The sequence below is a fragment of the Pezoporus occidentalis genome, unplaced genomic scaffold (assembly GCF_034315485.1).
Source record: "Pezoporus occidentalis ecotype Australia unplaced genomic scaffold, CSIRO_AGI_Poc_V1 ctg89, whole genome shotgun sequence".
NCBI classification, from domain to species: domain Eukaryota; kingdom Metazoa; phylum Chordata; class Aves; order Psittaciformes; family Psittacidae; genus Pezoporus; species Pezoporus occidentalis.
The window spans coordinates 169,940-194,595 of record NW_026916253.1 but is presented as its reverse complement, the minus strand read 5'-3'; the positions used below and the strand labels follow the sequence as shown (position 1 = coordinate 194,595).

General features: G+C 43.0%; 1 protein-coding gene across 5 annotated transcripts in view; it reads right to left on the bottom strand.

Moving 5' to 3' along the window:
• Window positions 1–24,656, bottom strand: part of ZNF423 (zinc finger protein 423) — a 235,321-nt gene that overhangs the window by 155,291 nt on the left and 55,374 nt on the right. For 4 of the 5 annotated variants that reach the window (XR_009962012.1, XM_062604901.1, XM_062604898.1 and 1 more), the window contains 2 exons: window positions 7,751–7,951; window positions 3,787–3,867 (listed from right to left, as the gene is read on the bottom strand). Coding sequence is in view for 4 of the 5 variants with exons in the window: in XM_062604901.1 (XP_062460885.1) it covers window positions 3,787–3,867; window positions 7,751–7,951 (282 nt within the window). In the remaining variant the exon portion in view is untranslated. The remainder of the gene's footprint in view (window positions 1–3,786; window positions 3,868–7,750; window positions 7,952–24,656) is intronic. The other variant, XM_062604900.1, reaches the window with a different exon arrangement.

The following is a 24,656-nucleotide window of genomic DNA, read 5'->3' as shown; positions in this document are numbered from 1 at the left end:
GACACACAGAAGTGACCACATCTACCACTAGCGATGAAAGAGACACCTTACTCACTCCCTGTCCTGTCTGCCATGCTTTACCATGTGTCCCAGTCTCTTAGTCTGGATCAAGATATAGGAGGTGTCAGTAAGAGGACTGCAAATATGGATTTGGAGACAGCAGAGGTGCCAGCAAAAGGAGTCTGCTCAGGCATGAGCAGGTAAGGAAGGTAGGCAAGGTGCCACCACTCACTGTCTCCTCCAGGAGAAGAACCAGAGGGTATCAAGTGAAAGCAGGTAACAAAGCTGAAGTGAATAAAAGGGGATTCTTTTCGCCAGTGCATAATTAACTCTGGGTCCCCACCACAGGAAATGCTAACAGCATACTTTGCTTCAACAAGAAACTTCAAAATGGAAATTCATGGAAGAAGATTACCTGAGGAGTGTCCAGATAAGTTTAGAAACTCATAGCACCAAGACATGGTACTATGGGACCATCAGGCTGGCTCTGACTCCATACGGCCATCCTTCTATATAAAGACTATTTACCAATGGTCTGCTAAGGGGTAGGGGAACAATCCAGGAAAAAAAGCTGGCTTTCAGTGCACCTCCCATTCACTGCTCATGTCTGCAGTCTGAAGATCTTGATGGCTCTGAATAAGCCAAGGCTGATATGGCCAATGTGTGTCCTTCAGCAGTGCCCTAGCCACAAACAATCTATGGTCTTGTCCATCTGAGACAGGACAACCCCAGCACATCATCCACCAAGCTCTCTAAGGCATTATTAAAGGCCTTTTTATAACAAGGCGCATCTGTTGTAGTCTCCAGGCTATCCTCACTGCATTTCTGAATTGAGTTTCACATACTGGGTTTTGTCTACACCCCCCCAATTGCTGGGACATGCTCAGGACAGCAGTGATCCTCCTTCCCTGGGGGCATAGCTGCCCTTGCAGCACTCAGCAGGCTCCAGCCCCAGAAGGAGCTTTTCCTTTGCAACCCCTTTCTCCTCTTTTTTAGAGGACATTTATTGTTTACTTAGATTGCTGTAACACTGACAAACAGACCTACCCTATATGCAGTACTCCCTCTGCTATAACACGGAGATGGATTATCCTTTGCAGATTGAAGTTCAAAGCAGGGGGAGAAGGGGAGAAGGAGAGAAGGGGAGAAGGGGAGAAGGAGCTCAGGCCCCCCAGTGCCCCAGGAAGCCTGTGTGAGGCCGAGTATACAGAGGCGAGTGGAACAGGGTCCAGTTTTCAAGCGCAGGTCCTGCTGCATGCAGGAGCTCTCACAGGCAGCACCCAGCCACTAGCTCTTGCTTCTCAGCATTTGGGGTGCTTTGCTCTTTGTCCGTCTTCCCATATCTGATGCAGCAAAATATCAGGAGGTGACAGTGGCTTTTTCAGACAGCCAAGTGCCAAACTGCTCAAGACTTCAAAAGGACATGTACTTTCTTCAAGAGGCCTCGTCTGAAATATGTACGCGCTTTCTTTTCTATCCATTTTCATGTATACCTGTGCTTACTTTGTAGACTACTTTTTTGAACTAGATAAAAGTAGATAAAAAACTCAATTAAAGTAGCAAGAATGAAATAGTCCCTTGCCAATACAAGCACACTAACTTGTCATCCTCAGCTCCTCACTGGGCCATATGCTTAAAAATGACAGGGAAAGTGTTCTTCCTGTGTGAAAAACATGTGCTGCTTGAGGAAAGACATCATCACTGCTAAGAAATGTTTGTGCAGCCTCAGGATGCATAGCCAGGCCATCCGTGATGGCTGCTGGCTACATGGAGGCAGAGGAAGGGGTAGAGATAGCTCACTACCTCCCCTCCTGCCAGGGGTTTTGGTTACATGCAACCAAGCGGCCTGCAGCCGTGCTGGCAGTGCTCCTATCTGTACACACAGTGCCTGGTGCTGCTCCCCTGCCACTGTCCCCAGAGGGACCCAGCACAAAGGTGGCTGTGGTGATTGCAGGGGGTGGCGCCTGGCGCACTGGCACGCTCTTATCGGCACACACACTGCCCAGCTCCCTGCACCGCTGGGGATGTGCAGGGGCCCAGCACTGTGCCTCCACCGTGGAAGACCCGCCAGGAGGCCACAAGACAAATCCCGAGCCAGATGTTTGTGGCGAGCAAGCACCAGCTTGGATTCACATCCCCTGCATCACAAATCCTTACGGGCACCAGCACACCTGCAAAACCCAAGAGACAGCCTGAGAAGAAGCTGCCGTGGCTCAGCTCCGCTATGGCCTGCCCAAGCAGAAGGGCAGAGCAGAAGGCTGCATGTCCCAGGCAGCCCAGGGGTCTCACCTACCTTCACCTGCCGGATGACCCTCCAATCTGCAGGATAAGCAACGCTGTTAGGGAGCATAACACTTTGCACAGCTTTCACAAACATAAGCAATACATTAAACACTCCGCTAAAAGCACCTTTGCAGGCAGCCCCAATCATGCCAAACACCCAGTGTGGGTGCAAAGCCAGTGCTGGTGGCTCAGAAGATACACTGCAGAACCACTGCACCAGCAAGGTTACTGCATGCCTGGTTTGTCATTCAATTTGCAGCTGCTTCTGTTTGACTTCAGATACAAATTCAGATAGAGGACTAGGCTTTATGTTCTACATGAAAAATAGATGTTTCACCTGCTCAGAAAGCCAGGCAGTGCAGCGCCGTAATCAGCACACTAATGTTGTGTATGTGGAAAGAGCCTCCTCTCAGGCTGGCTGGGAACCTCCAGGTAAACTCAAACATCACCTGTGAGGTGACAGCAGTCATGGGGCCAGACCCCAGACCGCCCAGCCAAGAGTACCCCTGCAATAGGCTGGGGTTTGGGGGCTCTCAGCACCAATGGGCACCAATACTGACTAAAAGGAGATGTGTGAAGCCCCTGCTTTAAGCCCTGAGGAGCCCTGCTGCAGAGCACCTGCAGAGGGGACGCCTGGGACAAACTAAGGACAGGAGCCTGCACTCGGAGCCCTCCAAGTGATTGACAATAAAAACACTGCCCCAGTGCCCATTTTCAGATCTAGAGAGCGAGAACAGAGGACTCCAGGGAAAAATCCATGTTTTTACAGTTTGTGGTACTACTGAGCTTTTCTGGTGCCAATTGTAAAACACTGCTACGACCTCTGGAAAGAAGGAAAACTGCATTTCAGCACAACAATGTAGAAAAGAACAAAAAAAAAAGGAAACATTTTTTTTAGCTTGAAACACTAGTCAGGTTAAGAGAAAGGAGCAGAATTCTGGCAAGGGCAAGAGCACTCAGACTGAGCCACAACACAGTAATTAGGGCCAGTAGGTCATTAGAGACACAGCTGTATAAACTAGGTGTATAATTAAGTTTCCACACTGCTTTTTCACAACTGTATTTCAGTCTCTTTTGCGGACAACAATCATTAATTCATTAATTTAAAGATGCAACAACAGCAGCAGCAAAAAGACAGGAACTCTCTGATTTGCCAATCAGGTGCAACCAGAGATTACAATCTGGGGAGGGTTAATTTTGGAAGTATGTGTCAGAAGTCTCTCTTTGTCAGTGGAAAGTGCAAAGAGCCACCTGACAAAAACATCCATGAGACCTCATGTCTTGTGGACAAGCTGCTGTATATGGTTTTCTGGATAAACATCCCACATATACAGTTGCATGGCAATTGTGATTCTTGTAGCAGGTGAAATACAAGAAAACGCAAAATTATACACTAGCATGAAACATGTTACAGTACCTCATTTCAAACGCAAGCCTAGTGTACAGGTTACAGGGCATTTAAAAGGAGCAACTGCAAGACTTTAATTATAAACTAGTTCCTACCGTACAGTAGTTTAGAAAAATCAGCTGCTTCCAAGCTGGCAATATCCATATATAGCTCTGCTGCTGTTTGAAACAGACAACCTGTAAAGTTATCAACAACAGAAGAGGACCTCATGAAATGCTCAGAGACCCCACCAAAACCTACTTCTGTCCACTTCATTGATGCACTAATTTGCTTTAAAACACTCTACATTCACTTGAGAAACTGCAGAAAAAAACTTACATGAAGCTGTTCTGACCCACAGAAGGAAAGGGGTGACATGGATGGAGGAAGCAAAAATAACACAACAAAATACTGGCACTAAACCCAGACTAATGCAGGTGTATTAAAACACACAAGCAAAACAGCAAATCTTGTGACTTTTTAGCCACTTTTCATCAGAAAACAAACAACTCCTCACCAGCCACCAGACAGTGACGTATCACAGAATAGCTGCTTGATGTGTGCAGCCTCTGGTGCTGGCTGTAGGACACAGTAATTTGTAAATCCACGTGCAATCTTTTACTCTTGTCACTGATTTTATAAGATATCATCATGCTACACCTACACTGCAAGAGCAGTGTGCAAAAAAATGTGTAAAAAAGACAGCACATGATGCTAATGGCAATTACTTGGTCTTCTCTAGTTAAGGGGACATTGGATACCAGTGAGGTTTTAATCCATTTTTACAGCTTAACACATCCAGTGTATACACTAGGTGTTCTTATTTATTCTCAGAGTATTTTTACAGCGCTCACTAGTTGTTTCAGGCACTATTTCCAGGACTGCTGCAGGAGAGCTCATTTGTGGGGCAAGCTGGGAGACAAGGGAAGACATGAGCCAGTAAGGAAATGTGATGTTCTTTCAGTACAAGCTGCCCCCATTTAGACCCTTTTCAGATCCCCGTAGACGCTGGAAACCTACAACCTGCAATCACAGACATCAGTCATGAGAAAAAGGTATAAAAGGCACCTAATTCTGTCAGAAGAACATCTCTACTACACTGACATCAAAAGGGATGCCATGCACTTATGCTACCAGAGATGTCTAGATTTCAGTGGTGTTTTGTCCTCAAAGAAACAAGTCTGAAATACATGAAAAAGCAAGGGGAGAAATTACTGTTTGTTGCCTCCTTACATGTCAAAGCAGCTGTGTTCAAACTGTATTATAACTTCAGCGCACCGTAATGAATTTCTAAGGGATTCCAGTAAAATAGATGGTTTATCCTATTCTTTGGAGTGATCTCTTGTAATCCTGCAACACTCCAGTGCTACAATACCTTCCTAACTTCAGTATCCCAAAGGAAGTCATTAGTTACGTTGTATTATCATCCTGGTGGTATTATCACTACAAATAATACCTGTATTGATCTGGAGCCATGTAGACATGACTGCAAACCCTGCTTCAGATTAAGACATGAAAACCTGACTTGCCAAGAGGTCAGGCACTGAAATACCACCTCAGATGCATCAGGCAGGCATTATAGGCAAAAGGAGCACAGGGTAACTAAGGACACAGTCAAACAGCTTATTTTGTGGGGTAAAATCTTTACATGTACCACACTTCCTAATGCAGTCTTAGATTTTTCAGCCAGGTGGTGCAAGTCTTTTCAGATGAACTGAACAAAGACATGCTTTCCACAACAGTTCTCACAGCTGTGGAACAAACTGGTGGATCTAACAGAGTTGTGCTGCGGATTTTATTCCCTAAAGGTAGGATAGGTAAATATCAAGCAATAGTCCAGATTGTCTTCATAGACAATCATTCCAGAATATATGAGTGCAGTCTTCCTATTTACTTTAAATCACTTCAGGACACTAGATTAAGCTAAATGGAAAACAGACATGCTTGTTCTAGAGCAAGGGTATCCTCACATGGAGATAATTAGCACCCATTTCGTGTATATGCAGATAGTTATGTGGTGCTTTTTTATGACAAAATGTCCTTGTAAATCATCAGCACATGTGAAGAGAGTAAAAGAGGATCAATTTCTGCTACCTGCAATCAAAAAATAGCAATGGGAATGCTAACAGATCATTTTTATAAGTCTCAAAAAATGTAATATATTTTCCTTAGTCTCACTAACAGAACATAACAATAAAAGCTGAGGTGTGAAAACACTGACTGTATTGATGTAAATAGAATCTCTAAGAAAAAAATTGCTCCGCTTCATAATGCTGTTGGTCATCAGCCATAACCCTACTTCCTCTGCTGGAGTCCCCACCAGCAGTGCCTGTGCCCCTCCTACAGTTGTGCCATTACAGCTGTTTGGAGCATCACACAGTGAACCAGCTGAAGCAGACACCTGGACTAAAACCAGCCTTTTTCTTGGTGGGGCTTGCCCGCAGCACCATGAGTGGGTGTACCAGCGCAACTCAGGAGACAGGGCAGTGATGGAACAGCAGCCACCTAGGGATGGCTGCTGGAGACATGCCCTGTGGCTGCACAGCTGCCCTAGTGGGATTCTGCCTGTCCTGCTCCCCATGCAGGATGGCATCAAGAAGGATTTGTCCCTGTAACTGCTCCTTTGGAAAGGACCGATGTCCACCCAGGCTGCACACCTCACCTTCCAGTTTGCAAAACAAGGATTCTTCTATTCAATGGCATTTTCTTGCTTACTACCCTGTAGAGTATGAGTTGGTTGTTAGCTGGCCAAGGAATTATCCTGCAAGAAGTTTCCTTTCAATTCTACACGTTTTCAAGTTTGCAACCCATGTAGAGTTTAAAGGAGAGTGGGGAGCAAGGAGCCCTGAACACAGGTGTAGGACTGCAATTCTTATCCACCTGCAGGCTGGGGAAAAGCCCCAACCTCCCTCTGTCCTTCTGCCCAGCAAGCAGACAGGAGTCAGAGCAAGAGGTTCTCTCCTCTCCAGACCAGAGTGAGATAGGGGAGGGTGCTCTCAAGGTGGGAGTCAGACTGAGCCCAAGCTCCTGCTTGACCCTTCCTCCCTCGATATACTCTGTTCCCTGTATTTTTAATTTGTTGAGCATCACTTTCCTTATGCCCAAGAAGAAGAGCAGAAAACATGCACTGATTAACAAACAAATTAAGTGGCTGGGGAAGAATACGCACTCAAGGGGAAGAGGATGGGATACTGCTGCATCGGAGAAGAAACTAACCCTCCTGCCCTCCACCTGCAGACCTGCCCATCAGCCATAACAGCAACTGCCTAAAAATGCTGTAGATGAGTGCAGAGGAAGAATAGGCAGAGTGTTTAATTCCAGTAAGGTGAAGGATGAGAATGTCTGATTTAAATAAATATGAACATATCCTGTGTTCCTCCTCCTAAGATTTTGTTTAATCTTTGATAAAATCTGCAAAGCTTTTTACTACTCCTGTAAATCGGCTTAGCATGCTCTGCAGAATGCCTGCTGCTACGTCTGGCCATGGAAAGGCAGCCATGTAAAAGCATGCTATGTTGCAATTCTTCACACCAATCTTTTGAGCGTGGTCTTACTTTACAGAAAGTAAAATCAAGATCAGTGTAGGATGATGCCATCCTCACTTCCATAAAATTCAAAAGGCAATGTAATAATAACCTAGGGAGAACGGTGTATTTTTAGGGTGGGATTACAGAACTTTCACAATGGATTTTAATCTCAGAAATCATCATGTTCTTTTATGGGGTTCAGAGGCCTTTCTTCCTGGGAGTTTTGCACACTTCAGTCATTTAACTTTTTTAATCTTCCTCCATTTGGAGAGAGAGGGGAAAAATACCCTGCCTGAAACTTTCAGCATTTAAAAAAAAACCACAACATTTTTGTCTAACATAATTACTGACAGATTCCAATTGGAAAGCTGTTGCTTTTATTTTAATTTTATTAAAGGAGTGAACAAAGGCTACCCAAGGCACCACAATAAAATTACATTAACTGTAAAATTACATTATTAATTCTTTAATCTCACTTGAGGCCTCAAGCTGTTGCTATGTCCAATTACCCAGCTAACCACCTGTCAGAACTGTAAAGCTAGTTTAACATTACCTCCAGGACAGTTGTGTGCCCTGTGTTCAGTCAGGTCTGCCAGTGAATCGAAGTCCTGCTGACAGTTATCGCAGGTGTAAATTGACTCATCCTCCATGTCTTCATCTTCCTCATTTCTCTCTTCCTGGCTCGTCACACTGTTCCTCTCTTCCAAGGCCCGGCTGTCCTTCGCTTCGCTTTCCACCTCTCCTCCCAGGCCACCTGCCAACAACAAGAACATCCTCTAAGTTTGAAAGGTCTGAAAAATAAGAGCTTTAAGAAGGATGTTGCACTTATTAAGATACATTTAATTACAGCCGCTCTCACATTATTCCCGACACCTTTCATTATATTAATGTGGGTTTTATATCATGCGGTGCAACAATTCTCAACTGTATTCTCTGCTGCTTAGTGCGAATCCTGCAAACACTCTCTCCTAATCTTCTCTGGTGGGTGTATAGCAGGAGCCTCTAACTCTCTGTCATATAAAGTTGTTAGTGTTTTATCACTTAACCAGATTCTCAAAGCTTCAAAAACTGGCAAGATTAATTACAGCCCACAAAGAGAAGGCATATGCTGAATTTTAATTCTCAGTTCTCTCCTTTCCCCACTGCCTCCAAGCCCAATATTAATAACAACAAGAAAGGAAGAAAAAACACTCTATTTGAAGACCCTCAAAGCACACGTTTACCCCAGGATGTGAGAGCTCCCCGAACTAACGAGAGGCACTTTGCTGGGCAAATGAGCCTTGGATTGTGCCAGCCTAGCCGGGAGCCAACAGGATCGCATCTGACCTTTGGGCTTCTCAGATATTGTTTTCTCTTTGTCTGTGACAGTGTGGACTAGCGCAAACATCTCTGTCAGCAAACCCACAAGTTTCCATGTGCATTGGTGTTCAGGTAGACTGAGCTCTCTGGCAGCTCCAGAACCACCCCGTTGCAGGGGCCAGGCATGCTTGGGCCATGGAGGTGGCAGCACACAGGGCAGATGGCTCCCTGCTAGCAGTGGAGTGGGAGGTGGGAGCAGCAAGCCACAGCCAGTCATCCCAACACGCACTCAGTGGTCTGCCATGAGGGATGGGTTTGCAGCCATACCCCTGCGACTCCAGGATGTCATGGAGAACACCCAGACATGCCTGAAGCCGGTTGTGCCCAATGGATCCATGCAGCACTGCAGTTATCCAGAGGCAGCAGAAGTGGAAAAGCCCTTCTAAGTCCCTGCTGCCCTCTCAGCAACGAAAGAGTCCATTAGATATCCTGGCCATGCCGCCCAGGCTTTGGTGACCAGCTGGAATGGAGGATATGCCTGCACCTCTTCCACAGCATGTCCCACTAAACTGGGCAACACAGCCGCACATGAAAAGGTGCTACACCTGCACCATTTCACCTGCCCCCCAAGCACGCACACACTGAGTACAAGATGGGAACATTTGAGAAGTCATACAGCAAAGGGAGATGGAACCACAGGCTCTCCTGTGAAAGAGACCGTCCCACACCACACACTGTCTGACCCCAAGAGTGCCTGCAGCCAGGCAGGAGGGAAATGGCACCTTGTTTGTTCAGGATGCATTTTGGCTTTATGCCATTAAGGAAATGCCAGCAAAAGATGAACTGTTTCTAAAATTAGATCAGCACCAAAAAGATTAAGGACAACGAACACTGAGAACATGAAACAAAGCTGAAAAATAGAATCTATTAAAGATGAAAACTGGCTACCACAAACAACTGCAGTTCAGAGACACACATTAGCACTCTGCTACCACTATCCAGCCAGAGCACATTTGATACCATTTTCTGCACTGTGCATGGTAACATAAATCAACCGATGTAAAACACTTTGCAGCTTTCCATGGAGCACTTGTAACAAGATGTACACTTTGAATTGCAATGGAAATATTAAAAATCAATGCCTGTTTGTGGTGCATCACAGCATCCCTCTTAGCAATTAACTGATCTGCACATTTTCAGGTTCTTTTACTGTTAAATTATACATACCTTTCACTACAAAATTTCCATTAAGGGCTAGATACAATGTTCATCTTAACAAATCAGATATGCCACTTACCCAGCAGTAATGAATTTAAGGATTTGGTTATAAAAAGTATCACTCATTAAGCACTCCATATTGTAAGTCATCATCTGTGCTATGTTTATTCAATAAAATGCTGCTTGCTGAACCTCATGTTTTATATAATTTTCCTTAAATAAAAATGTATTGCAATGAAACATCCCACATAATTCTTGCTCACTTTCTACTACTACTTTACCAAATAATAAGTCATATTTAAAGCTAAGCTATGCTTTACTTCACATACCATTTAATGCATGGATTCAAATTATCACTTACATTTTGTCATATTTACTTGGCACACCTTTATACAGTCTCTCATCCCAGACTGCAATCACAAACATTTCCCCTTATTCCATCTTTTTAAAGACGGTGTGTCCTGCAGACTTGATAGTTAATAAATCAGAATGTTAATTTGCGGGGTCTATAAGAAGGAAACCTATAAAAATAGTCCAAGTACATAAATCTAACCTAAAGAACTACCACCTGCTTCCATGGTGCCTGCAGGCGAAGATCTCATGGAAGCACTTCTGAACTGACTTTGTCTCAACCTAAAGAAGAAAGTTTTTAGGCATTCTGGGGAGCTTTACGGGACATTCACTAATATTTTTAGCAGAAAATCTGTCTTTTGACAGTTGACCTAAAGACCAGCTGATCTGCGGAGTACACTGTGACAAATTCATCCTTGGTTTTACTCCAACACTCTGTGACTACACCACAGATAGAGCTGCTCGACAGAGTCCAACAATAACAAATAATTTAGCACACTACTTTAGGAAAAATAAATTGTACAATGTGAGATAAGAAAATAGATTCCCGACTGCAAAGCAAAATTCCAGAAACATTTTTTAATTCCCTGTTGAATGGGAAATCTGATCCTCCAGGCAACTTCTCAAAAGCGACGTTGCTTGACAGAGTAGTATGTCAAATAACACAACAGCGAATCTTGCATAAATTATTTAGCAAATGCAACATTGCTTTAAAATGAGATTTTTTTTCCTGTTTCCAGTGCATTGTAGAAACTGTACATGTCTGCCACGCCTCAGTGTTGCTGTCCTTTGAATAACACGATCATCAGATTCCTCTGCTCAGCCGCATGCTTGGTGCTTGCCTTGTAGAAACCAGACACCGCTTAGTAAAATCTGCAGTGTTTCTTGGTGTTTTGACCTTCATCTCCACTCTTTTGACCATAAGCTGCCAGTGGGGTGCGGGCGGCCCCAGGGAGATGCTAGCTCCTTGCCCAGGGGAGTGAAACAGCCAGCAAGCACCAGGGCGGTGACGGGAATGGGTGGTCCATGCAGCAAGAGAAAGCTTCAAATGCAGCCCAGCTGCTCCCGCGGTGAGCTCAGTTCCCCTGATGAGGACAGCAGGCCACAAGCATTCCTCAAGAACTCATTTCTGAGGAGTTTTGCTGCAGCAGTTCACAAGTTTAACCTGCAATCTGCCTGCTGGCAAGAGCTGCAGGAGCACCCCACCCCAATGCAGCCACACAGGATGGGTGCCTGCAGGCACCAGCACATCACTGAAAAGCTTTGGGTCACCACAGGAGACAAAGGTGCTACAGGCATTGGGAGTAGGGTGGCTGGGCCTAGAGCTGAGGGGACATATCCGTGTGCTGCCATGTAAAGGTGGCCAGAGCAAACGGCACCTTCTGAAGTCTCCAAAGAAAGAGCTGTGTCTACCTGCATCAAGTACAGATATGTGTATTTGCTGACACAGCTGATTTTTAAGATGGCCTTGGATTTTAGTGACCTCAGTGCTAAGTAGTTTTTAGCTAGAGAGCTAAAAATGAAAAATAAATAATAATCACAGCTACCGACCTGCGAGGAATCTGCAAAGGCAGCACAGCACCTTGGGCACACAGCTCCCACCAACCACATCCCGTTTGTGCACAGCATGAGGATACCAGCAGCACCAGCAGAAGGGGCTGCTGGCACCATGTTTGAGGATAAAAGATGACTAAGTAATTCTAAAGAGGAGGGGAAAATGCCCCTGCATTCCACAAAACTGTTACAAGTAATTTTTAAATTAACCTGGATTTAACAGCTCTCTTTAACGGGTAAGAGAGGATATGATTTTGAGAAATCAGCCTTGAAAGTACACCTCACTCTACCCAAAATGTCAGGAAACTGGGTTGAGAGCAATTTGCTTTTCTTCCCTTTTATTTTTTTTTTTTCCTTTCTTTTTTCCCCTGTAGCACAGTGCAAGGCCTGCAGGGCTTTTAGACAAGAAGAATGTTTTACCCTATGACCTAAACAATCTGGCTAACGTTCAAGAATATGTTATTCTAATTGCCACTAAAGTTAATGTTAATGACTCTTGGTTTTTCCGTACAAGACAGCTTAGGCTCTAGAAACTTACTATTTCAAAAGGGACAGAGCAAGAACCAGGAGTGTTCCTGCCTGAGCTGGTGGTCCAAGGAATGTGGCAAACTTGGCAAAGCTGGAAAAGTGAATTCCCAAGGGCCAGCTTGAGAGTTGCAGTCAGTAGAAGTGCCTTCTGAGCTGTCTTCAAAACAGCTCTGTTACAGGAACAACACGCTCCTAAAGCCAAATATTTGAAAACAGATCACAAATACCATGTTCAACTCAGGCCTCACTGAAGTCAGGGGCAGATTTCCACTTGCTTCAGACCAGGGTATACAGCACTGCCATCAGGGTGGGGTTGTGCTTGGGTCTGCGATGGCAGAGCCTCAGCCCTGGACCACAGCACCAGCCCCACTACGACAGTAGCACCAACTGCTCTGGGGACTTCAGTTAGCAATGCAGGCCTGAAGAAACAAGGAGGTCAGAGCCACACTGGAAGTGATGCTGATGCCTTCATACAATATCCACTGAGACACATGGAAATGGGTAATACCATGCAACACATGGACCAGAGAAATTAAAAAAGGAACAAACCTCTTAGCTTATTTTTTCTGCTGTGGAATCAAATCTGGACAGTCCAAACTTTTTATCTTATCAGCACAATACAGGGCAGGCAAGCCTTTCTGTCTTTGTGCCAGTAAATTTTCTGCAGCTTTTCTTAATAATTTTTTTTAGCCTGAGGAGTTTGTAAAGCTGGGATTTACTTTAAATCTAGGATTGTTCTTTGGAACATACTATTTAGTGCAAGGTCATATCTGGCTTTAAATACCTCCAGTTTCTATCTTCTATCTAGAAGAGCTTCTATCAAAAGCTGTTTCTTTACAGTAGGCATACAGTGATTTAGTGCTAGACAGCACTTCCTATCACAGAAGCTTTGCCAGCTGCAATCTACAGAGTGCCCAAAGTTATGCTGAATCATTACCTAAGTATGCACACACACATGCACACACACTGCTGAGGTCTGAGAGCTGGAAGGCAAAAAGGTAAAATGGAGAGTAGGAAAGAGGCATCTCTTCATTCCTCTGCCCTGGTCCAAAGGAAAAACAATCAATGAGCTCACAAAGGGCTATGATAATTCCTAGAAATTTTCCAGAGATGCAGGAGAAGTGGTAAAAGTAAATGGCACTGAGGAAATAAAAGCAAATTGCTGGAGGAATGGCGGGTGCTGCCACGTCCTGGCACTCAGCAGAGCCCCAGTCACCTGCCCAGGGGTGCAGCCTTCCTGCCCCATGGCCACAGGGCTGCCGCTCAGCTCCCCAGCAAGACAAAAGGAAAGGAAATTTCATCTGTAATTAGGAAGTGAGAACAAAAGAAACAAATGACTTAAAGGAAAAGCCTAATCTAAACGTTCCTTGGTAAATGCCTCACTTGGTGTCAAATGCCAAATCAGCGTGGGGGAGGTCTCTACTTTCATGTGGTTTGTTGTATTTTGGTGTTGTCTCTAGCACTGTCATACCCACAAGAGTCCAAAGTTCTATGTCATTTGTGGTCAAAGAAGAATGAACAGAGGCAAAACAGCTGATAGTGTTCCAGCAATTAAAATACAAACCAACCTCAGCTGAAATCTCCCCACAGGATGAAAAGTCTTGGCTTTGCTGGGTACCGCTACTCCGCGGCAATTCAGCATTGCAGAAGTTGTCTTTTTTAAACACTTGCATCTCGAACACAGGTACATATGTGCTACCTCCCCATGGGCCAGGGCCCTAATGTGAGCCGCTGTAACCACTGTGACCATACCCGTGCAAAGCAGCCAAAAAACCTGCTCTAGACAAGCAAACCAGGTCAGAGAGCACAGACTGCAGTCCAGCCTGGGACAGGTATCAAAGGCAGCTCTTTCCACTCATCGAATCACTGCTATGTGCATCAGAAGCGAGTAGGTTTGGTGCTCAGTCATGCAGTGCAGCACAGGTCTTTCACACCGCATCAAACCACATGGGAGAAAAGACAAAAAATTTGCCTGGCTGCAAAATAAAGAGGCAGAGAGGTAGTGCATGGAACACCATGGTATATTCATGCAACGTCAAATGACACAGGATGACTACACGACAGCAGAGTGAGTGAAGCGCAGGCTGCCAAGCAATCCTGACGACAATCGCCACGCATCGCTCCTCACAGTCTGGAGAGATTCCGAACATCAGATCCTCAAGAAGAGGAAAAACAATCATAATATCAAAAAAATTATTTGATCCAGCACGTAGTTAATGGTGGTGGCCTCCTAAGACTTGCAACTTAATAAAATTGATCTCACTGCAGTACTGTAATGAAGAACAGTAGGATAAGGCTACCCTTGAACCACGAAAATTGTATATTGTTACCTCCTCGTGCCCTCCTAGGGCTATGGCCGCTGCAGCCTCTCCAAGCTGTCATTTGTCTGACTCTTGACAAGCGGCAGTGATGGCTACGAGGGCTTCTTTTGGAAGGGCAAGGGAAGGAGGACAATGGCCAGTGCTAGCTATCTCTCTGGATAATAACCCACAGGATAAACCCAGAGATTATACCAATAATACAGCTTTCTGTGAAGTGTGCTAACAATAAAATACAGAAAACACAAATACAGACACTTTAAGAAGCGCACATTAGTAACATTTCCCAACAGAGTCTTATTACACGCCGGTATGTATTAAATCATGTTAATTTCTAAACAGGTGGACAGTTCTCACCATTCTTCTTCAAAACCCAAAGCTGTTTTGGTAGGGTACTGCACCTCCTTCTGCATCTGCTTGTACACATGCTTTAAGGGAAAAGGGTTACAAATTAAATGCCCAGTAATAACTAGTGAACTGTTGCCTGCTTCTGCCAGCACTGCCATGCTCACAGAACTGTTAAGGACAGCCCAGCACACCCCCCAGCATCCTCCTCTCAGCATCCTTCCGTTAACTCACTTACATTAACATTTCACAGGAAAAACGTTCACCTTACTGCACTGATAGGGTACAATTTTCTGAAATTAGGAGCTACAATGTGTAAGAAAACCCTGAGTGTCTACCTCAGGCTTAAAGGCATGGAAAGAGCTGGCAGGAACGCACAGCAGAGAATTGGCAGCTCATTGCACCTCCCTTTGCTGTAGCAGTCACAGGCAGAACAGATAATGCATGTAACTTGTTGCCACATGGTGCCTTGCTTTCACCTCGGTCCACCTGTATCTCTATATGGTTACCTCTCCATGGCATGGAGATATACCATGCATACATTTATATATATGTATGTATGGTATAATTGCTGTTTTCTACAGTGAAATGAAGACGTGGCCCTGTGTTCTCCTACTCTATGCAAACCCAACCTCACTGCTGGCATATGCATAGTAACTATCAGATCGTGTGTACATTTATACAGGCAGTCCTGGCCCCACAGCCTCTCGCATCTGACCTGAAACCCACCAGCTTTGCTCTGTCAATGATTTTTACATCACATTCACACACACAAACTTGCCCTAGAACCCTGGTTTCCTTGGATTTTGAAACTTCTATAGTATCCTTTAGTCAACGTACAAGAGAAACCTTCTGTTAAATGCTGCTATTTTTTTTTTTATTGATCAAACTGTGAGCCATTTCATTTTCCATTCTAGCAGAAATCTCCTATAGGAGCATTCAGATTAAGTTTCTTTATTCTGTCTCTAGTAGCATGTCACTTTTAATCAGTTTTTAGTCTCATTATTGCTTAAAAATTAGAAAGCAGTATCTCTGTTCTTTATTGCTTTTTTTAGTTACTGAAGGGTTATTAAACTTAGAAAACATAGAGACAGGCATAACGTGCTAAATAAATTCCTCACTGTCTCTAACCAACTTTAACATTAGCTTTTTTTTATAATTTTGGGGTTTATTTTCACTGAAAGACTGCTTGTAATTATTACTCATGTTCTCCCCAAACACTTATGTTACTAAAGTGTGAAATGTCTTCTAACACAAAGACAGTTCTCTGGGAAGTAATTACAAAAATGCATTCAGGGGCAATAATTTTATATTAACTGTCAGCAGCATACATCTTCTGAAAAGGCACTTGTTATGAAGGAATTATTTGTGTGGAATATGAAGGCACTGAAGGTGAAGGAAAACTGCAGAAATGCATTAAACTGGAACTCCAGCTCCCTCATCAAGGGTCAGTTTATGTTTAAATCATTACCTTGAAGGCCACCCCACACCTTCCAAAGAGTCTATTAGAAAGACAATTTCCATTTTATGCACAAATTGGACTCAGTCTCCAGTTTTCAGTGTGGAACAATTTACACCCCCTTTTTTGAGGAATTTCTGAGCAGCTAATCAAGAAGATATACCTGAAAATTATGGACTTCCATTAACCTTTCACCAATGACACTAAAAATACCTGCTAATAATTTATGTCTAGTAACAAAAAATAGTGGACTCAAAACTGACCAGCCACATCAAAAATATAGCTGTGCCTGCAGCAGCGACAAGAAGAGATTTAATGAATGTTTCATAGCAACTTTAAGCCTGTAGGCTAATCCCTCAGTCCTTAGAAAGGCAAAATAACTCCATGAAATTAAAAATAATTAAAACAAAGTGAGACCCAGCTATAGTGATTGAGCTTCACATCACTTGAAAAGTGTTTTTTTAAAAAATGAGAAAGGGAAATCACAAAAGCACCACCAAACAGTAAAATTTCCTCTTAATCGTACCTGCAGGTAGTGTTTCAGCCCTTCTAGTGCCTTTACTAAAATGATTTACATGTAACTATGTTATGTGACAAATGCATTTATACACTGAAAAGCAGAAAAAGAGCTAAGTTGTTGTTATTTATTTGCATGCAAGCAGCAGTGGGATTGTACTTTATAGTGTAACAGCACATAGTGTTTATCAGCTCTTCAGTGTTTGGCAACCAGTTTAACGGTATAAATACAGGATGTAAACACTTCCTTACCACAAAAATCACTGTAAATGCCTTCTAAAGAATGCAGTGAAGGCAGAGCACAGAGCAGACAGGAGTGTGACAAGTGTTCAGTTACCAAAGCAGTTCCCAACTGCAGGACCCTGCCCAGTTACTGATCTCGGTCCCCCCGGAGTGCCCACTGGGGAGCAGACACCAAATTCCCCCAGCAAGGACATGAGGAGGGCAGCATCCCTCTTTTACACTGGGGTCTTCTGTTTGAAAAGGATGGGCTTACACATAGGGGGAAGGCTTTGGTGGGCTACAGTGGGCTGTGGAAACAAGGGGGACCCACAGTTCATTAGCAGATGGTGGAGCATAGGAGAAAGGCACCTCTCCTGTGTGCATCTGACCCACAAAGCACAGCCTGCATCAGGGCAGAAAGTCACAATCCTACAAAGGACATCTCACTTTTTATTATGGCTCCCTTCTGGCCCGTTTGGTACCAGGAGTGTTCCAAATCCACACACAGACAACAGTTACCACTGCTTTTTCACAATACCAACACCTCACGCTTCTCCCAATGTCAAATAACAATTTGCTTTGTAGATCTCTGCAGTATTCAAACCAAATAGTGTGCTTGCACACAGCTACCCAAACTTCTCCACTGTGCAAAAATACCTCATCCACTTACTCAAGACATGTAATAGTTGTGCAACCGATTATCTGCATCTGGAAACAAGATGTTATTGTTTACTTCCATATTCTTAAGGTGCATCTGAATGGGAGTAACTGCCACCTTCAGTTCTGATAATGAGCTTCAAATCAAAACCAATCTAAAATTCACTTACATGCACGAGAAAATTAGTATGCAGCAAGTATTAACTTCAAAGTGAAGTGCACTTCTTCCTAAAAACATACTTTCACTCTTTGACATGTAACTGTTAAATAACACTACCCACCGTAATCTAATAACAGCCATGTAAATCTTCAGCACAAAAATAGCATTTCAGGTTTATTTAGGTATATGAATGTTTTTAAAATACTCAACTTATTGTTTTTCAAGTCTCTGTTGAAGACAAGTGTCCTGCTTCCAGCACTTCATGGAATCGCACTCACAACTAATATAGGACATCTTAATCACATTTTAATTCATGGACATAGACCTGACAAAACCTTTTTTTTTCTTCTAAGGAAATGGTGGGAATGATTTTCTTACTTTTTTTCCCACTTTAAAGTAAAAGCAGATATCTGTAAAACTTAAATCTATAGCTCCCTGAACAGAGAGAAAATTCAGAAGGCTTAATAAAATTCACATGTGGCTTGTTATTGCAGCTGCATATCAAATGCAAAAATAAGGTATTGACCGGTTCTGCTCAGAATAGCAGCTGCTGGAACTCTTTATTAAAATAAACCTGTTGATTTTTAAAGAGGGAAAAAATACAGATGATGTAATTTACCATAAGTGACAAATGTGACTGTATTTCAGTGTCTGAATGCCCTTTGTCTAATTCAAAATGAAAATGTGTTTACTGTTCCTCTGTAAGGTCCAGGGCTTTGAATTGTCCTTCCTCCAGGTAAGTTCTGGCCCCCAAAAGATTCCTATTCTCAGTGTGTAACAGTCCCCACTGTACGCACACGGGTGTGAGATGTAACAGGAAAGCAGAGCAAGGTCTCAATACAGAATACCCTCTGACATCCCTGAATAGATTTCTGTTCAAAATGCACTTTCCCCATGCTTAGAAAATGGATTTGTTTAAAAACTATGCTGAAAGAGGAATGCTTTTCACAACCCAAGCCGATGGGATCCTACAGGTAGCATTTGTATTCATCTTTTTGTATCAATAAAAACCCCAAAACATTAGGTCTGAGAGGGAAAGAGCCACAGCACTACAAACCATCAGGAACCAAGGGGTGCAATCAATATAGAGGGAAAAGATGGAACAAGAGGGGAAAATGTATTTTGTTTCCTGGGGCAGGAAGAAAAATACACTTCGGCAAATTAGAGAAAGCAGTAATTATTCCACTGACCCTCTCATGGGTCTCTGCTTGCTCAGAACCTGCCTGGATTGTTTTCCAGTGGGAATGACAAACGTGTGGCTGAAGGAGCATAGAAGGGACCTGCTTCTGTGATAACTGTGCCTGCAAGTCTTCAAAACTGTGATTAAAGACTCAGAGGTTTCTGTGGGGCCGGGTCTGTGGAGTTAACTTCTCTAGTAAAACACCTGTTTATACCCAGGGCATAGACGGTTTGACCTGGATCATAACCTGGTTGTGGGGTTTAGGGTCTGATGAAATACCAGACATCATCAGACTTTCTCTCTACAAATCTGGCTAGCTTTGGAAAAAAGGTTCTTCAAATGCACTTGAGGAAAAAGCCACATCTCATGTCTCATTCCTCATGTCCCTCTGCTCCCAGTTATTGCTGGCTGAGGCTCATGCCATCACTGCACAGGAGACCTCCAAGCCGGGTACTGCCAGCAAAATGAGGCGAAATTGGGAAAACAGCTCCAGCTGCAGCTGAGAGGGACATCAATAGGCAAACCAAGTGTTTTAGGAGCCAAATAGCCACTCAGTGGCTGTAGCTACTCAGATTATAGAAAAAAATGTATCAAAACCCCATGAAATTGGAAATTAATGAGTTAGACACCTACACATCTACATGGGTTCAGAAGAGTAGGGCTCACAAGCTTACCCTCAGGTCTCATTACATGTGTGCACAACCAGCACCAGCCTGGGCACCATGTCTTCATGCAGCTATTCAGACCACAGCTAAAGAATTTAGTTAATGAATGTGAAAGAAAGACAACTGATTAACAAGATTCTCGACCAGAGAAGAGAGAAGGAAGTCCTATTACGCAGCGTGGGAAGGGTATTTTGGAGGTGGCCAAGCTATTACAGGATCATCACATTCTGTAAAAAGCATCACTTTCCACATGGCAGCGGCCAGTGCTGCTGCACAAACACACACCTCCCTGCCTGGCAGATGCACCGAGGAGGTCAATACAAGCTGCCAAGGAAGCCAAATTAGCAGAACAACTCAAAGTTTCCTGCCACTTTGTTCTTGTTCTCACTTCCCCCGGTTTAAAACACGATGTGATTTTAGGCTCAGTTAAATTTCAGCTTGTGTTTAAAATGAGCCCGCATGCAAAAAATAATGTACCTCAAATTTCTCTAATTTCTTTCCTTAATACCAAATTCTGAAGTCCTACACATTTTACTTGACAAAGCCGTTAATTCAGTAATTTCACATAATTACATTGAGCAAAGCAGAGTATTTAAATTGGAGCTAAGTGAAATATATTTCTGCATGGCTCATGCTGTTAGAATTGTGCTGCACACTACTCTGCTGCTGCTCATTTATTAATTTAGGATCGGCTGAAATGTGACACTGCGTAATAAGGAATGCACTGGCTTCAACAGAATTAGAAATGAAAAAAAAATGAAAAATAAAATCACAGAGGACAATGAATCAAGCACCAAATGACATAAATTAATCCCTCTAAATGAGCCCTCAGCAGAGCACTTCTGCACCCAGCTGAAACCTGAACCCAGGTCTGTACTTTCCCTGAAATAACTAATTTCTGGCTAGCAGTTTTCAGCTATTTATCCCTGGAAGAAGCAGCAAGCTGCACCAGTCGTCCAGCATGGTGATCCTTTCAGCAGCAAGTGGCAACACTTTTTCTCCTAACATCTTCCTGCGTTCTTTCTTCTAGCCCTATGTGGTAAAGAAAGTGTGAAAAGGCATTTAAAAGAGCTAAAGCTAAAATGACTTCAAAGTCTTGTCTCCCTCAGCCACTCCTCCCATTCCACAGGTCTCAAGTGTTGGAGCAGAGGACAGCAGTGTGGTACACAGCATCACAGACCTGGTAGAGCCCTCAGATCCACCATGAGGACCATGTATGGCAAAATAACTTTAAAAAGGACAGATAAAACTCTAAGTAAGGATTTTTACAGGCAGATTAGTAAAAACAGGGAAGAATCTAAGATGGCAAATAATCCAAATGGTTGCAATACTTTATGTAATTAACAGAAATCTCTCCAGAATACAGTGGTGGTGTTCTCCTTTCCATTAGTGTTTTCTGCTTCTCAAGTTTCTTATGAACTACCTTAATTGGCCTCTTCCAGATATGTTGAAAGTTCCTCCACTTCTCCCTCAGCCTTGAAAGACACCTGTGAAAGGTGCAGCTCTGGACTGCTCCTGGTAACTCTCACCAGATACAGCTCGTAATGACCTGCTCGCACTAATGAAGAAAGGAGGGTTAGGGGGAGATATTGCTGGTGTTGTAATTAAGCTTGTGAAGAATTTAGTTGGAAATTAGATTTATTTACATGCTGCTCTGTTGCTGATGAAGCACCAGCTATTTGGGAGAACTTCTAATTAACCCTAATTTAGTTGATATGCTCTTTAGCAGCCCCATTCCCTGTGTGTTTTGCAGTAGGTAAAAAGTAGCAAAAACAACAAAATTATGAATTTTTAAAAGGCACATTTCTTTGTGGAGGCCTGGTCCAAACTTTTTTTCCTCAAATTATTGAACCTGCATTTTAGTTGCTGACAAGTAGGAAGATGCACACTTGAGAACTTCATCCTAAGGAACAGCTATTTCCCACAGCCAAGCGCCACAGCTCAGGTGGGCACAGCCATTGCATCCACAGCCCTCTGGCTGATGCAGAAAAAGGGGTTAGGGGGTTGCTTTGGACCCTTCCACCCCATACAGCAGTCACAGATAAGAGTCTGGTTTTAGAGCCCTTTCACTTCCTACATCTTCAGCCAATTATGCAGTCTGGCCACAATGTTCATTAAACAATATGATTTTCAAATATTTCATTACAGTATCAAGCTAAAAATCACTTAACTGTTATGATGTGTTTTTTCATTTAATAGTTCACTGATGGCTCCACCACGCTTCCAGTGCCTGTGGTGTATCTGTGGGTTTCTTTGCAACTCATAAAGACAGTTAAAATACAACAGGTTTACAACCTCTGTAAATAAAAGAGCTTTAAAAAATCACCAGTTTTTATTTGGAGGGAGAGCAATAGCAATTCTTATTTTAGTTTCACACACAAAGCACCATAAACACCAAGCACCGCGTTTTGGAAGGGTGAAAAATGGAAGATAATTTAATCCTGTTATACAGAAGCATCTCTCCTTGCTTGTCACAACACAAACCCAGACATACAAAGAGTGTTTGCAAAAGTGAGATTCCTTGTGTCTTCAACACTGCAGCTGTCTGCACACACAATATATAAAGAAGAAAATGAAGAAAAAAATGGATTTCTGCAATATTCTGTCCAGAAAACGTTTTAGTAACCTGGCTCTTAGCTAACTTGTGCAAAATTTCAGCCTGAAATTCACCTTGATCAGAAAAAGTACATGTTTACCACACAACCTTGTTTTTAAATAGCATTATAGACCAACTGCTACACTCAATTATACCTGGCTAACTCTGCTGATCTTGTATATGCTTTCTGGATGTTACTGTGGAAATCTGGCAATAAATGTATTTTGTTTAACCTGATCAAGGAAGAGAAGCCAAATGCTTTTTACACAGAGTATTTCTTTTTCATTTAACAGGATGAATGGTCATCTGGACTTGTGTGCTAAATGCAGAGCAGGATAGGAACTACTATTAACATTCCAGTTTTCTCAATTTCTTATGGGACACACATTCTGTACAAATATAACCTACTTGATTAAATCAACAATGCAAAATTAAATATTCCCTATTGCCAATGAAAGAATAACAACATTCTAAATACATCCTTTCTTAATATTGCCAAAATTATGCAGAGGAAAACTTTAATTCAGAACACTGTCTTCAAAATTGCCCAATACAAAATGATTTTGGGACTTTTAAACAAACTTTGGAATAAGGAAAAAGGCAGTGATCTTTCTGTTGCTACAGTTGTATCTTCTTAATATATCAGCAAGAATGGCTCTCTTCTTGGGAGAAGGCTAATTCAAGTCTGAGTTACGTATTTCTTTTAACAAAAAACGTAAGTGAGATCAAGTAAAGCTGAACTTATCAGTGTGTCAAAATGATACTTTTATGAACTGCAAAAATACCTGATTTAAGTCTTTGGAGGAAAAATAGTGCTCAGATTTATTTATTTATTTTTTCTGTGGATGGAACCGAACACTATCTCCATTTCTGTTCACTTAGCTGAAAAAAATCAGGACACGGGAATTTAGTGTCATATAAGACATCTATAGCCACCATCCAAGCTGAATAATACCAATAAGCACACGTCCACACCATGCCCAGCTCAAAGGGCTCCCAAGACCCTCTCAGTTAAACAAGAATCAAGGAAACCCTCGCTCCTCCTCTCAAGGAGGTGAACACCATGCTCTGCTTCCCCACTTCGTCTGGGGGCTCCGGGTAAGCAGGTAGTGCAGAGCCGTTGTCTTTCATGCACTTATCTCCCCCAAATGCTCTTTTCTGTTAAGGATTTACACAACAGATGAAGATTAAAAATATGCAGGTAGAGCAACTGATCTAAATTTCAGACCGTTGTTGGAGGACTTTTTTCTGCCATGCTGCTGCAGCCAGCCCCAGCTCACCATGCACACACAGAGGCACATGACCAGCAAGCGCCTTCCCACCACATTTCTACCAAACTAAAAATGTTTTGGTTCAAATAACAGCCAGAGACTTAAAACATGCACACACACTACACAGAGAGCCTCACTGTGCCACTGGTTTTCTCCATCTAACTGAAAGCTTCCAACCAATGGAGAAGAAATTTGCCTACAGGGTCCCTCCATTTCATGCTAGCAAATAACTTGCTCAGAAATACTGCAGCTTTCAGGATTAAGGTGTTTAGGTGGTGTCATGGTTTAAGCCCAGCCAGTAACTCAGAACCACACAGCCACTCACTCCCCACACCCCCTACTTCTTCCTCCTCCCCACTCCTAGAGGGATGGGGAGGAGAACCAAAAGAGTGTAACTCCCACGGGTTGAGATAAGAACAGTACAGTAACTAAGGTATAACACAAAAACACTGCTGCTACCACCAATGATAATAATGGCAGGGGGTTTGGAACTAGATGATCTTAAGGTCTTTTCCAACCCTAACTATTCTATGATTCTATGATAAAAGGAATAACAAGGGAACAGAATACAACCAATCACCACCTGCCGACCAATACCCAGGCCGACCCCAGTGGTCAAACCCTTCCAGGTAACTGCCCCCAGTTTATATACTGGGCATGATGTGCTGTGTTATGGAATACCCCTTTGGTTAGTTTGGGTAAGATGTCCTATCTCTGCTTCCTCCCGGCTTCCCCTCCTCCCTGGCAGAGCATGAGACTCAGAAAGTCCTTGGTCAGACTAAACATTACTGAGCAACAACTAAAAACATCAGTGTTATCAGTGTTGTTCCCAGGCTGAAAGTCAAAAAACACAGCATTGCATCAGCTACTAAGAAGGAGAAAAATGATTGCTACTGCCGACACTAAGACATTATCCACCCTGTATTCCATACTATTCACATCATGCTCAGATCCCACATTTTTATGTATTTTTTATACCATCACTCTTGTTTCAAATATATATATATATTTAGTTCATATATATACATTTATATATATATATATATTTCATCCAGTCCATGATGTTGGGCTCCATCTCTTGTAACAGTCTTTCAGAGCAGGAGAGACAGTGTGCAGTGTT